The 13,286-nt window shown below is 42.9% G+C and overlaps 1 protein-coding gene across 3 annotated transcripts in view; it reads right to left on the bottom strand.

The window, feature by feature from the left end:
- Window positions 1-13,286, bottom strand: part of COQ8A (coenzyme Q8A) — a 48,147-nt gene that overhangs the window by 30,373 nt on the left and 4,488 nt on the right. For 2 of the 3 annotated variants that reach the window (XM_064446393.1, XM_064446395.1), the window contains exons 2-4: window positions 4,964-5,158; window positions 2,184-2,594; window positions 816-882 (exon numbers count right to left, since the gene is read on the bottom strand). In XM_064446393.1, coding sequence (XP_064302463.1) covers window positions 816-882; window positions 2,184-2,594; window positions 4,964-5,140 — 655 coding nt within the window. In that variant the 5' untranslated portion in view covers window positions 5,141-5,158. The remainder of the gene's footprint in view (window positions 1-815; window positions 883-2,183; window positions 2,595-4,963; window positions 5,159-13,286) is intronic. The other variant, XM_064446394.1, reaches the window with a different exon arrangement.

Genomic DNA, 13,286 nt, shown 5'->3' with positions numbered 1-13,286 from the left:
GTAAATCAAATCTTGACTATTATTCTCCCCACACTCAAAAGTGAATTCCAAAAGGATATGTTTTATATTTAAGCACTGTTCAGAGAAGTAGCAAGGGTAAGTTTGGGAAAAAGTTATTTTAAGTAACAGCTGCTCCAGCTGTCTGTGCTTGACAGTAACAGCATACTGTAATGACTAGAAGAGTTTCTTCAGTGAAGTGAAAACACAAATGCAGGACCAGGGTATTCGCAGAGACTGAAGAACAACCTGCACCTCACCCTCCCCCCTCATTAAAACAGCTCAGCCCAGTATATGTTACCATGAAGATGTGCAGTTCTACTATGCACTGCCAAATCATCTGCCCCACACTTGAGTGACTTTTTTTTTTTCATTTCAGAACAGGTATACAAAAACTAAGCTCCAGGAATATATCAGCCTGCCATCCTAAGACAAATGAAAAGCCATGCCAGCTCCATAGTTCTTGTTTATAGGTAGCTTGCTGAATGCATCCGAAAGATGTGTTTGGGTGGGGAGCTTTTTTCTTTACCATACTATCACAGCAGCAGTTAGATATGATAAGAGTTACAAAAGACAGGATTCAAAGCATAACATCATTCTGACTAAAGGCCAAGATCCATAACGTAATGAAAAAGCCCAAATCAAGCTCTGAACTAACCAGCTGCTTTTGGGAAAGCACTGTCCTATTAGCAAGCTTAACTGGAAAACAGAACCAACTAACGCTTCAGCAGGAGCACTGTCATAGCCAGCCATTAATCAGTACATGCAAGCATATTCGCTGCAAGCGACTTCGAAAATGTGGGTGTGTGCAAACTGACCTCCAAAGTTGGCGAGCCGTCCGATCCTTGTGACAGGAACCTTCCTCTCCCGGGCCCGCTCGCTGAGCTGTGGCAGAAAGAGGGGGAAAGGGAAACAAAACAAAAAGAAATCCACAAATGAACTGGGTACATGGTCAGATACCTGCAAATTCAGAGGGCAACTTTGAAAGCACTTGAACAACTCTGTGCTACAGAAAGCTTTTCTTTAACACCGAGCCTTATATATGTTGAGAGATTTTTCAAGTGAACACGCTGCAGAACAGACACACCATGAACTGAAACATACACAAAGCAGAGTGGACAAGAGGGTGGGAAAGATAGAAGAGCTGACATCCGTGTTTAGAAACCCCATTTTTACTTTTTACTTTTACCTCAGCAGCCCTTATGTTTTGAACTTGAAGAAGCAGTGCAGCACCAACCCAAACTCCCTTCCACACATGGTATTAAAACTAATGGAAGGTTACCACATTCACAGTACTGTAGATAATTCCCCCACGCACAACAGCTGGAGCAGCAGAAGTGTAGAGTTTCATCAAAGCAATATCCTGAGTGAACCCACAGTAGCGCCTGATAACGGGTTTAGGGAAGGAGGCAGAAGGTCAGAACAGATGGCAAACATGTCCACTGTGAATTCTGCTGTGGGCTTTCTGCACTGCCTCACACAAGAGCATGAAGCACTAAAGCAACGATCGTGGGCTATGCCTCTCTCCAGTCTACTAATGCTCACGGCAACATTCCCTCCACCTCTAGAAGGATTGCAAGACACAGTACAGGAAGTCACAGCCTTTACTGAGAGGCGCTTAGGTCTAATTCATTCTTCACAGCCATAGCAAAACAACTAGCTAAAGGTAACTGGGCCCTTCAAGGAGAAGACAAACTCTTTAGCTCAGTCTTCAAACCTTTGTAACCTACAGCTGTCCCCACCTGCTCAACATTTCACCCCAAAAACTGGGATGAAATACAGACCCTTCATTACTGTAACATACATCAATAAATACATCAAGTCCTCATAGTGAGGACCATTCATTCACCATTGAATAACAGGAGAGCTCCTGTTAATATAAAACTGAAGTCTAACCCTATATATGCTTTTTAAACATCCTGTCACATCAGGATATCTGATATAGCAGGGGCAGGTGTGAAAGAAGAGCCTGAAAAGCTATTAACAGAATAAATATCACAGAGATCAGAGTTGATTTGCCTCCACAAAAGGGAATAGTGGAAGAGGAAGAAATGAGAGAAACACAGAAGGTAAGGACAATCCAGTATAGAAATCATAGTACTGAGAATGCTTAATTTAAAAAAAAAACCAAACAACCTACACACACACAAAAAAAACCCCACCAACAAAAACACAAACCAACGTACCATCTGTTTGTAGGGTTTCTGCTCTGAACCTGTTTTGGCCTGTCTGGCTTTATCAATATCTTCAGCTGTTAATCCACTAACAGAGGAATGATCTTGGTGAAAAGCCCTATTTTGTCCAAAGGCAGCAGCAAAAGGATTTCCAGGGTCCCTAAAGCCTCCAAATAACCTTGCATCCATTTTGGGAGGGAAAGGCTTCTGGCCCATGCCAGAATCTCCAGTGTCACCAGCACTTCTAAAAGGTCCATTTGTAGAATAAGAGTAAGCAGGGCCTTCACCACTGCGTTCGTGAGGCTTGCCAGGGGCAGTGGAGAAGTCCATTGAAGCATCTGATGGCTCTCGGGCTGAAAAGTCATAGTCTTTCCCAAAATCCTCAGTGAGATCAGTTAAGTTCTCCTGCTGTTTGCCTAGCTCCTGCGAACAACAATAATAGAAATACTTTAATAAGAGAACTTAAAACCTGCTCCCTACCCATCCATGGTCTTCAGAGATGAGCATGCAGCCAGGCTGTCATGTCACCACCATAAGTAATTTGTAGAGACTCTGACATTACAGACATCCACAATAAGAGACAGGAAAAAGGAAGAGACACTGAGGACACCTGGGGTCTCTGGCGGTCTTGCAACCCCACTGATGGGACAAATTCTTTAACAGCTTCTCTAATACCCGTAACTGGAGATGCCTTGTTGTTCTACATATGCTCCCAAGAAGGGTCACTAATTGTGGAGTTCGCTAGAAGCAATACACTGCTCAGGAAAAAAAAAGGTGATGGGAGTTGCAATATCACGCAAGATATACTTAGGAGGAATAACAAAAAGCTAAACCTTGTTGTATTCAGTTCTTACCCCTACCACGCTCCTTCCTCCCATCCCGTCCCTAATCATGCAATGTCCGCACTTTCAAGCCCAAAGCTACCTGAAGCAATACCTGGCACCTACTTATAGGCAAAGTAGGCTCAGCCTTCCATGGCATGACACTACCAACTGCAAAACACATTTCATTATTCAACCACTAACCTATGGTAAGGTTTGTCATCATCCCAAAATAAATAAATAAAATTCTGTGCTTGAAGCGAGGATAGCAGCATCAGACACAGCAACATTCAAGGCAAGCTTCTCCTGACAGTCTTTCCTGTTCCATCCCAACCTGCAAGAGCTGCCCCATTAAATCCAGGTATTTCCCACCACTTTTCAATGGGGGTGCGGGGGAATCATCACCAGAGCATTATCTCCTATTTACTTGTTACTTGACATACTCTAGTTACCTATCTCAGCAGCAGCAGTACCATGGAAGAACTGATTACTATTACAGCCAATCAACAGGATTTTAAATCCTACTGTGGTCAGGCAAGCAGGCAACGTATTTTAGGCTCTTTCCTAAACACTAATTACATTTCCCTTCCTTACATGAAAAAAGCAGAACACGGTCTTTCCTGTTATTCAGCAGGTCTCATACTATTCTGAACCCCAACGTCACAGCAGGGGGGAGAGGAAGACTCTGTTTACAGATGGGGGCTGCAGCCACAATACTGACTGGTGATTTCAAGCAAAAAGGCCTCTCTACTTCCATACTTAAATTTTAAAAACCATGTCAGACAGCCAAAACCCTGCCACAGATCAAGAGGAGTGAAATATAGTCACTTAACATAAAAGCCTTCCTCTCTCCAAAACAGAAAGTGTAGCTTCTGACTACAGATTTCTTACTGAGCCCTGCTTTGGCATCAGCTGCTCATGCAACTCATTTACAGAACACAGGGCAAGTGTTCTGCAGGTGTGCTTGTGGGGCCCTTCATGCAGAGAAACATGTACAGAAACATCAGAACATCATCTCTCTCTCTCCCCTTGGATGCAAAAGGAGGGCAAAGGCAAGTCAAAGCACTATCCCCATAAACAAACACGCTCTTTGGGTATTTCTGCTGCAAGCTTAAATAGAACCAAGGAAACACAGGCCCAGATTCTAGGACTGAAGCTATAGACTGCCACGATAGTCTCAGTTCATTGCATTAAAAAAGTCAAAACCTCACCCGTTAGTTTCTGCTTCAAAAATTATAATCTGAGCTACAATGTCTTTCTAAAGGATGATAAAGAAGGAACTTGATTAAGAGAAGTTCCTTTCCTCAGACAAGCCTTATGTTTAAGAGATGGCAACACAGCAAATATGAAGCTCTTTTAAATTCATCCCCCCATCTGGTGACAGAAGCTGCTGCTTAAAGAAAGTCTGGCTTTCCTTATGTTCCTCATTTGAAAATCAGTTCTGAAAATCCAGCTGGGGCTGTAAGTGACGTACTTGCAAACACCTGACCCTGAGGCATTCTGAAAAATATCTCCTACACCAATTCTGTCAAGAAAGGAAGCAGCACTGAGATAAATCCAATTAACTCTAAAAGTCCTCATTCACTTAGTCAAAGGAGAGGTAATCAATGACTGAAGTTTAAAGGACTCTAAATAACAAAGCTACTGGCCAATCTTAGCAAGAGCTTGGTCTTTGACAAGATAAGGTGAACAGAGTACTTTTCATTTTCAGTATGTCTTAAACACTTAGTAACAGAAACAAACACTCTGCAGTAACATCCCCCTCCCATTCCTGCCCGAGGACCTACTGGACACCACAGAAATCCTGGAGAACTCCCAGAGCATTGCAACACCTGTAATCTCAATCCAGCATTTCAGAGCTAGGTTCTAGCTCATGATGCAAGTTTCTAGCCACTCTCACAACAAAACCAAAAAGTACCTGGAGAAAAAGCAAAACATCAGACTAGATTGCACACACAGAGCTTCGCTTACCTGCATTTTTCCCAAGGCAGAACTGAACTGTTCTTCAGCAGTGGCCTGGAGAGTCCTTGCAATGGTAACTGCATCACCCCCAAGGAGCACCTGCCGAAGCTGTCCTGCTTGGGTTTCTAGGACTGCTTTACTAAGCTTTGTCAAGCCTCTCATGACCATGATGGCATCACCAGCCATGACTGATGTCTTTCTGTGCTGAAAGATGGAGGAAAAAAAAAAAAAGGGGGGGGGTGGGGGGTGGGGGGGGTGGAAAGAGGCAGGGAGGGAGGGGAAAAAGGGGAAAAAAGTGCAAGAGGTCAGGGAACAAGTTTGCAAGCAGTTTCAAGTCACCTAAGAGCCAGCGGCATATCCCAGACAATCTCTTCCTGCTTTGGCAACCAGCCACCATGGGAACTTGCTTGCAGCTCAAATAGCACACAGGCCAGCTTGAACGACAGCTAGTTAGCTGACCTTACCAGGCAAAACCAGAACTCCCCTTCTGGCTGTTCATGAGTTAGGGTAATGTTCCAGGACTCCACACAAATATTCAAGTTACCATTGACCAGGGGAAGCAGAGACAGGTAAATGTCAGTAACACTGCAAAGATGGTCTTGATTCCTTCCAGATGTTTAAAAAGGATTAAAAGCATTAGGATTTGCCCTTTAATTATTATCAGGCCCTGGAACACATGTTCTCAGTGCCCGAATAGCATAGATGAAGTGCACTGACAACTGTCACATCCCATTCCTGCCCTGGAGCTATGCCTGCTCATTTCAGATAGGCAAATTTCTTCACCCCCACACCAACAAGTAATCTTTGTCTGTCCTCCAAGGGTAGCCTGCTCGTGGAGCTCACTCTGCTACTTTTAACTGGAAACTTAAGCACACTCAGAACACCTACCTACCACAGCATTTGCAAAGTACTGCACTACAGTGTTAAATTTTTGACTCAGTCCTCCTTCCTGTTCAAGGGGCACTCGCTCCATCTCCGGTTCCGAACAGCCTGGGCAATTTCAGTGTCTTGAAATGCAAACTGGGCACTGTAGGATGCAGGACAGAGAACAAGTTCCACCGACTCCTTTGTCAGCCTAGGACCAAGCTCAGGCTCAGGACACCAGCTCTCCTATGCCACCGTGGTTCATGTAAAAGAAAATCAGGAGTGGCTGGGGTGCCAAAACCATTTTTCAAGGGGGATTTTCACCTGCTTATTTCACTCATCTCCCACACCTTCAAAGCACAGTCAGGGTCACAGTTCCAGGGCTGGCTCAGTTATGCATCCTCCCACCTTTACTGACATGTAAGATAGAGGCATGCAGTTCGCACAAGATGCTGACTAAGGTTCAACCTTACCCATGCAGCATATTCTGTAACCATTTGGGGGGGGGGGGGGGGGGGGGGGGAAAGACTTCTGGTCATGATAGGTACGGAGCACTAGTCTAAGGCCACATATTTAAGTTATCTCCTAGGTAGGTACACAGGTACCAATTCATTTTTAGAAGATTAATGGCCACATACACACTACAACTATAAACATCAATATACTGAAGTGGTACAAGTGATCCTGAGTGAACAGTACACATGGCGTTACATTACACCCTGCTGCGGATTCCAAGCAACTGGATCCAGTTACCCTCTCAGGAAACACAAAGCCTGCCTCAAACATGTCTGCTGTATCAGTCATGCAGACGGATAGACTGCTATAGCTAAATTTGCTGCCATCACACAAGAGACACATGGATTACTACAGCTGAAGTTCAGAAACACATTATTATGCAAATGCAGGGTAAACCCCAGTTACCGGAATATTTGTTCAACAACTGTTAATTTGCGATCAAAATCAGGAATAACATTACACATTATACATTACATGCTTTAAGTATGGTTGTTAGTAGGACAATCAAGTGTTTGTAACAAATCTGGGCTTAATGGGTTAGCTGTAAAAATAAAAATCAAGCCTACCAAGGTCATTACTTTGTGGTGAGCTTTACAAGACCTGTAAGAAGCATTACTCCTGAACCTCTCCAGAGTTTAATCACAAGGGTTGGTTTTAATGTTGTAATGCACTTTTAAAACTTGAAAGCTGCCTGTCAGGTAAGGAAGTGTTCTCTGTCAACAGGAGGTGGTTCCCCCCCCCTCCGGATCTTCACACTGGAAATTTCCACATAGATCTCACCCAAAGCATTTGCAGGCAGTCCCTGCAATTCAGAGCCAGGCAGAGAAACCAGCCAACAACACAGTACTGTCCCAGCTGAAATTAGACTGTTCAAGGGTTGCCACTACTAAGAAGCAAATGCTTTTGTAGTCACAAGTATTACAAGTGCAGGAAAGCTTGAATGAAAAAATTCAGTCCTTCTCTCCCAAGAAGGGCAAAGGGTAATGCAATATAGATCAGTGTACACTCGGACACACACACAAAAACATCCACTTTTAAGATGGTTTTAGTATTGTTGGTTACAAAGAATCCTTGTCTTCCTTTCACCCAAAACCAGCTGAAGGACTTCTCTTTAAGTAAAGGTTATGATGTGCTAAATGTGCATTTTAAAGAAGTATTCCAACAAAATTTCAAAGAAGCTAATGCAACCACAAATGGAACACATACCTTGCACAATGCGCTCCCAACCCTCCATTGCTGAATATATTAACATGCAAAGAGGACCAATTGCCCCTTACAGGTTTAGCTATAAGAGACAGCACTGGGCACATTGCTACCGATATCCTCTGACTTCCGTGCTATCACCCCCGCTTTCATCTGCACAGCAGTTATAACCACCTAGGTACCATGCAAGTGGTTTGTTAGCTCAGAAGCATCAGCAACATGCTCCTGTCCTCCAGCAGGGCTGCACAGACTATTGTAACAGGCCATTTATCCTACGACCTTGCTGAAACCCAGGCCTCTGTAGGAAATACAAGCCTACATGCAACTGACTTGCTGTTTTCAGTGATCTTTCAGATTCTCTGCAGGTAGCTCACAGACCAAAATGGAAACCACAGTACAAGCAAAATCAAGGCAGGGCTCAATAAGGTCAAACCCAAGGAGAGTCATCGATAATAAGGGCTGAGAAGGAGGAACGTATTTTCAGAAGTGCGACCATACTCCTGCTTTTTTTAACAGAATTGTGTCTATAAGCCATCTCCTTCCAGTTCCTCACCTTTTGTACACCAAGTCCTCACCTTTAACAAAGAACAGTCAGGAAAAAAAATCAAAGGAAACGAAACTAACCATACTGCAATTATTAACCCTTTGGCAATAGGCATGAGAAGCAAGAAAACATTCAAGTAATGTCTGTACCCATCATCAGGCAATATGAAGGTGGGAGATAACAAGGACAACAAGAACTGAACTGATACGGGAGGCATTTTCCTCAAGTGGAAAAAAAAAATCCCATGTTATCTAGTTTGTAGGCCTTACATTTAGCAGGACACTTTGGTTAATCGTCCAGGCAACAACACAGAAAGCAGAGACTAACGAGATTATCACACCAGAAAGGGCAAGCATGAAAGAAAATACATGCTAGATAATCAAGAGGTGAAAAGACTACACATAAAAACTAACCAAAAATTAGGAAAGTCATCTTTTTCCTTCAGTCAAAAAGCAATAAGCACAAGCAAGGACAAGAGACAGAAAACCAAGACAGAGGAAGCACACACTTCCAAGACGACTGCTACATATCCCCAAATACTACGCTTGTGTTAATACCTGGTGCAGACAGCAGGCAAGGGAATTTTTTTTTTCCCTACAGCAAGTTCTATTCCTACCACTACTAGATCAATAAATAAATAGTGTAAGCAAGCTCTACCAAAATCAGATTTAAGGAGTGGTTTCAAACAGAATTGGTTCAAGCGTACAAAGTCCATCTCACACTTCACCGGTCTCCTGAGGACTTATCATCTAGCACTAGCAAAGCAGGGCACTGCTGGCATGGCATATGGACAAGTCAGTCGTGTCTGTACAAGCTGTCAGAGTGCCTGCTAACCTGGATTGAAGAGGGTTGACAAGCGTCAGTCATGAGCTATTTTCCAAGAATAGGCAGGGTCACAGTTTTTACTTAGTAAACATCTCACAGTTGATTGAATCTCTGGAAAACACCCACATCCTAGCATAAGGAGGCTAGAGCCAGGTCTTCCTCAGACACCAGACGAGGTCCATACGGCACGCAGAGATGCCACACCAGTAGGTAAGCCATCTCCTGCCATTGCACCAGATTTTGAACCCTGTTGTAACAACAAAACCAAATCAATGGCTGGGACGGTCCTACATGCAACAACACCTGCCTCACAAGCCACTGTCCCCTAGTGACTAACTGCAGTGCACTTCCTCCCTTCTTCACCATGCCAGACTACTGAACTGAACGTTAAGCAAGTCTAGTGAGACACTCAGCCTATCAGAGGCCAATAATAGAAATAAAGCCTCACAAGAGGCAACAGATAAATTCTTGTATTTGTAATGTTTAAAACACATCCCTCCGTTCATTCCACTTCTTTCCCACATGCTAACATGTCCTCCTAGAGACACACAAACCAGCTTCTGACTACGTGCTTTTTTCCAGATGCTTGTACAGTCAAAAGCCTTACTCATATATACACTTACATGTGTGTATACACACACACGTATATAGGACAGACCAAGTTTAAACACAAGGAGACTTCCAATCATACAGAAATATTTCTGAAAGCTTTCTGTGCATGACAACACAGCCTCTTTCAATGTAAGGGAATTACTTCTACTATCAACAGTTTGCTGTCCACCCAAGAAAGAAGGTAATCTACTGTTGTATAATGAAAAAAATAAAAAAAAACAAGCAACAACCCCCCCCCACCCCCCCCAACTACCAAGCAAAAAAACCCCACCAAAAACCCTGCATTTTTACAGTAGCCCATATTTCCCCTCTCAGGACTGCAGAAGTTTAGCTGTCTTCTTTATCTGTAACTTTTCTTTTAAATAAACGAGACAAAAATGAAAAATATTAGGCTGGACAGGTAGTATGGCAGATAATTAAACATCACGCTTCCAAAGGTAACAAACAGTCTCTATGCCTTCCCCTGCTTCCTATTATCCATTATCTCAATCACCGATACCTTAATTGTATCTAAACAAGGACTATAACCCTGGGAACCAGTGTTATAGCTGCCCACACTATTAGAGCAAGTGCAGCAACAGTATGAAATAAAAATAATAAACACCTCAAGCAAGATAGAGATGTCCAGGTACTAGCACATTTGTTCTGAGGCCATAAATTAGCAGTGGTCTAACTCCAAAATAAGTATTATTCATCAAGCTGTTCTGTAACTGATCTTTTATAGTTTTTTTCCATCTTTTTACATGTATTGCCATACCAACCCTTTCAGGTGATCCTTTCACTCATAGCCTTTTTCAGTTCTATCACATACCTCACCATCAGTTCCTTTGACACCAGATTTCCAGGCCCCTGCCGAGGTATATTTTTGTTAGCTGGACTCCTTGGGTTGCAGCAAACTCAAATTTTAACCACACAGGGCACCAAACAAACTGCATTTTAAAAGGAGAAAGTTGCCATCATCCTTTAAAATGAACTGAGTATCTACCTTGCTAATCCTTCATTCTTCCCCCTCTCCACATCTCCCACACACTGCAGCTCTACAAAAAAAAAAAAAAGTGTCTTTAAAGATCCGACCTACAACAGAACTAAGGAATCCTATATTTGAATCGTGCCCCGTGGCTTTGACTCAAGCCTCCTTAAACTGAATTCACCAAGCCTCTGAAAGCTGCTTTAAAACTACCCTTGCACAAAGCCATTTCCCAATGCCATTTAAAACAAACACTTTTGAAGGGCAGGAGGAACTAGTTTACTCTCAAATCACTATTAACAACGGTACACACACTGATAAAAGTGGGCTGCTTGGCAGGCAAGTGCATCTTTGCACCAAAATTCAGAAGGCTTAGCAGTCATTTTTGGCGTATGACAGCTAGTTCAAAACCCAGTATGAACAATTTTCCCCATAAATGGCTTGACACACAACATAAGAGTGAAAAGAATGCTTGGACACTTTAAAAGTAAGCACAGTCTGCTTTATTTTAGGCACTGATACATCAATGCAAAGTGAATGCTCTGGACTGACAGCTCTACCTCCTTCTGGACCATGTCTGGGGACATGCAAAAGCACAGTCACAGCCACGTGCCTGGAATTAAGAGTCCCCTTCTACCCTGATCACAGATCTAGAAATAATTCACTCACAATTAAGATCCTAGTGGGAGAGCGCGTTCCCTCATTACAAGCCACTTCCTCTGCCGATACGCCTTGACACAATACAGTAATAAATTCTGTCCTGGGCACACGTTGTTTCCCATTACACTGTGGTAGATCCAACTCCAACACTGTGATTTTAAGGCTACCGCTCACTTGCTTTTCTCCCCGAGAATGAATTCTGTTCCTTCTCCTGGGAAATAAGTATTTGCAGTTAGGGGACAAAATATGTTCCATTTACCTCTTTGCAGGCCTTTAAAATGTACTGTTTGGGCAACAAAGATTGGGGCCATTGGGCCAATCTGGAGTTGTATTTATACCTAACATCCTACCTTTGTATTACCTATGTTACCAAGAAGAAAGGGAGGAAGAACAAAGAGGTCAAGGAAAACCCAGGAGTTTTCTTCTGTTTATGCATTGGGCAGTGCTTAGAACAAGCCATTGCACTGTATCCCCTATGTGGCTCAAAAGCCATGAATGATTCTGATAAATTCTGTGACTAAAGCTACTTCCCATGCATGTGGATCTTTCATCCAGCAACAAGGACAATAGAATATTAAAATCAAAATGGAGCATGACCACAAAACACACAGATTAATATGAGATTCAGTCAGATGCCAAATTTGAAGTATACACTGAAGAAACAGAACTATACAAGCTGAATTTACACCTTTATTTGGTTTTATGGCAAGCTTACATGAAAGCACAGTTCACCAGTTCCAAGTCACCCCTCTGTCAGTATTAGCACACAGCATCACTTTAAAAGACAAATCCCCCACATCTATATGGAACAACTCCAACCAGCGGTTATTTATAAAAAGGTTACGCTAAAGCTCTGCTGATCAAATCCAAACATTGTGCTTCAAACAAAATAAACATTACAAACATCTCCCCCTAGGTTTGCAGAGCAGGTCTACACTCTCGCAGAGTCTCTTCACCAGTTAGAGCAGAAGAGACCACGAGAGCTCAGCTCCCTGTCTGACGCGCACGGAGCCAGTCCCCCTCGGATGCACAGCTCCACAGCGTTAAGCTCTGCACAGGTAACAGAGCTCCCCACTGGTCTCATGCTCTGAACTAGAATACAAAGTATAAATGAGGGAGGTTATGAGTTTGCAGTTTTGGGTTGGGTTTTTTGGGGGGGAGGCACACACTGTTATGTTGTAATTGTTTTTACTGGAAGTTGTAACTTTCTGAAAGCACACCAAGTCCAATTTAGGAATTGGAAACCCAATAAAAAGCTATGCCTCACAAACAAGTGCAGATTGCTTTAGACTCAAATACACCATTACTTAAGACAAAATTCTTGAGAAAAATAGCAGCTCTTCCTCTTACATTTAAACACATGTCACTCTTCACTCATAGATCTCAAAAAGCTAAAGAGACAGGACTAACAATCAAAGCTCTCTACTTTAGAGGGAAGAGAATGAGTAATCTAGCCAAAGTTACACTGCACGTCAGTGATGGGGTCGGGAACAGAATCACAGCTTTCTCCAGACTACACTGATCCTTACAGCACATGGCCTACACTTAAGTGTCCTTTAAATATCCACCCCTACAGAGCACAAAAAGAACAGGATTTACTACAGCCACTTTGCTGACCATCTTAACAGTATATTGTTAACAGTTGTATCTAAATGATCAAATACCACACCAGCAATGGTTTCTAGTCAGAACCTTTCTAATTATAAGCTTCTGGAAAACTAGACACACCCTGTAACTGTACATCTGTCTTCCTCAGGTGTAAGAAGATGTTTTGCTTATTATTGTTTTTTGGATGCCAGGACAGAACCACGCATGCTGCGTCTTGAGTCACTACGTTACAAAGTCAGTAAGAGGTACCCCACGCACGTCTCTCCAGGTGGCATAGACACATCCTCTGCTTACACGGTGAGCATAACCCTTCTGTTATCATCATGAACAGCAGGTCAAACACCACAGGCTCCCACCATTGATCCTGCAGGTGTATGTGTCTATATAGATCCCATGACTTTCAACCTTGCCCTGGAAGCTAGGGTTAAGTTCAAATTTAGTAACTTACAACACATCCTAGTCTATTCATAGCCTCCTTACATACCAGCGTCCTAGCTATGACAGCTTTCTTTTTTTTCTGGCTGTGTAAGAAG

The sequence above is a fragment of the Phalacrocorax carbo genome, chromosome 3 (genome assembly GCF_963921805.1).
Source record: "Phalacrocorax carbo chromosome 3, bPhaCar2.1, whole genome shotgun sequence".
In the NCBI taxonomy this organism is placed as follows: domain Eukaryota; kingdom Metazoa; phylum Chordata; class Aves; order Suliformes; family Phalacrocoracidae; genus Phalacrocorax; species Phalacrocorax carbo.
This window is presented reverse-complemented; position numbering and strand designations above follow the sequence as displayed.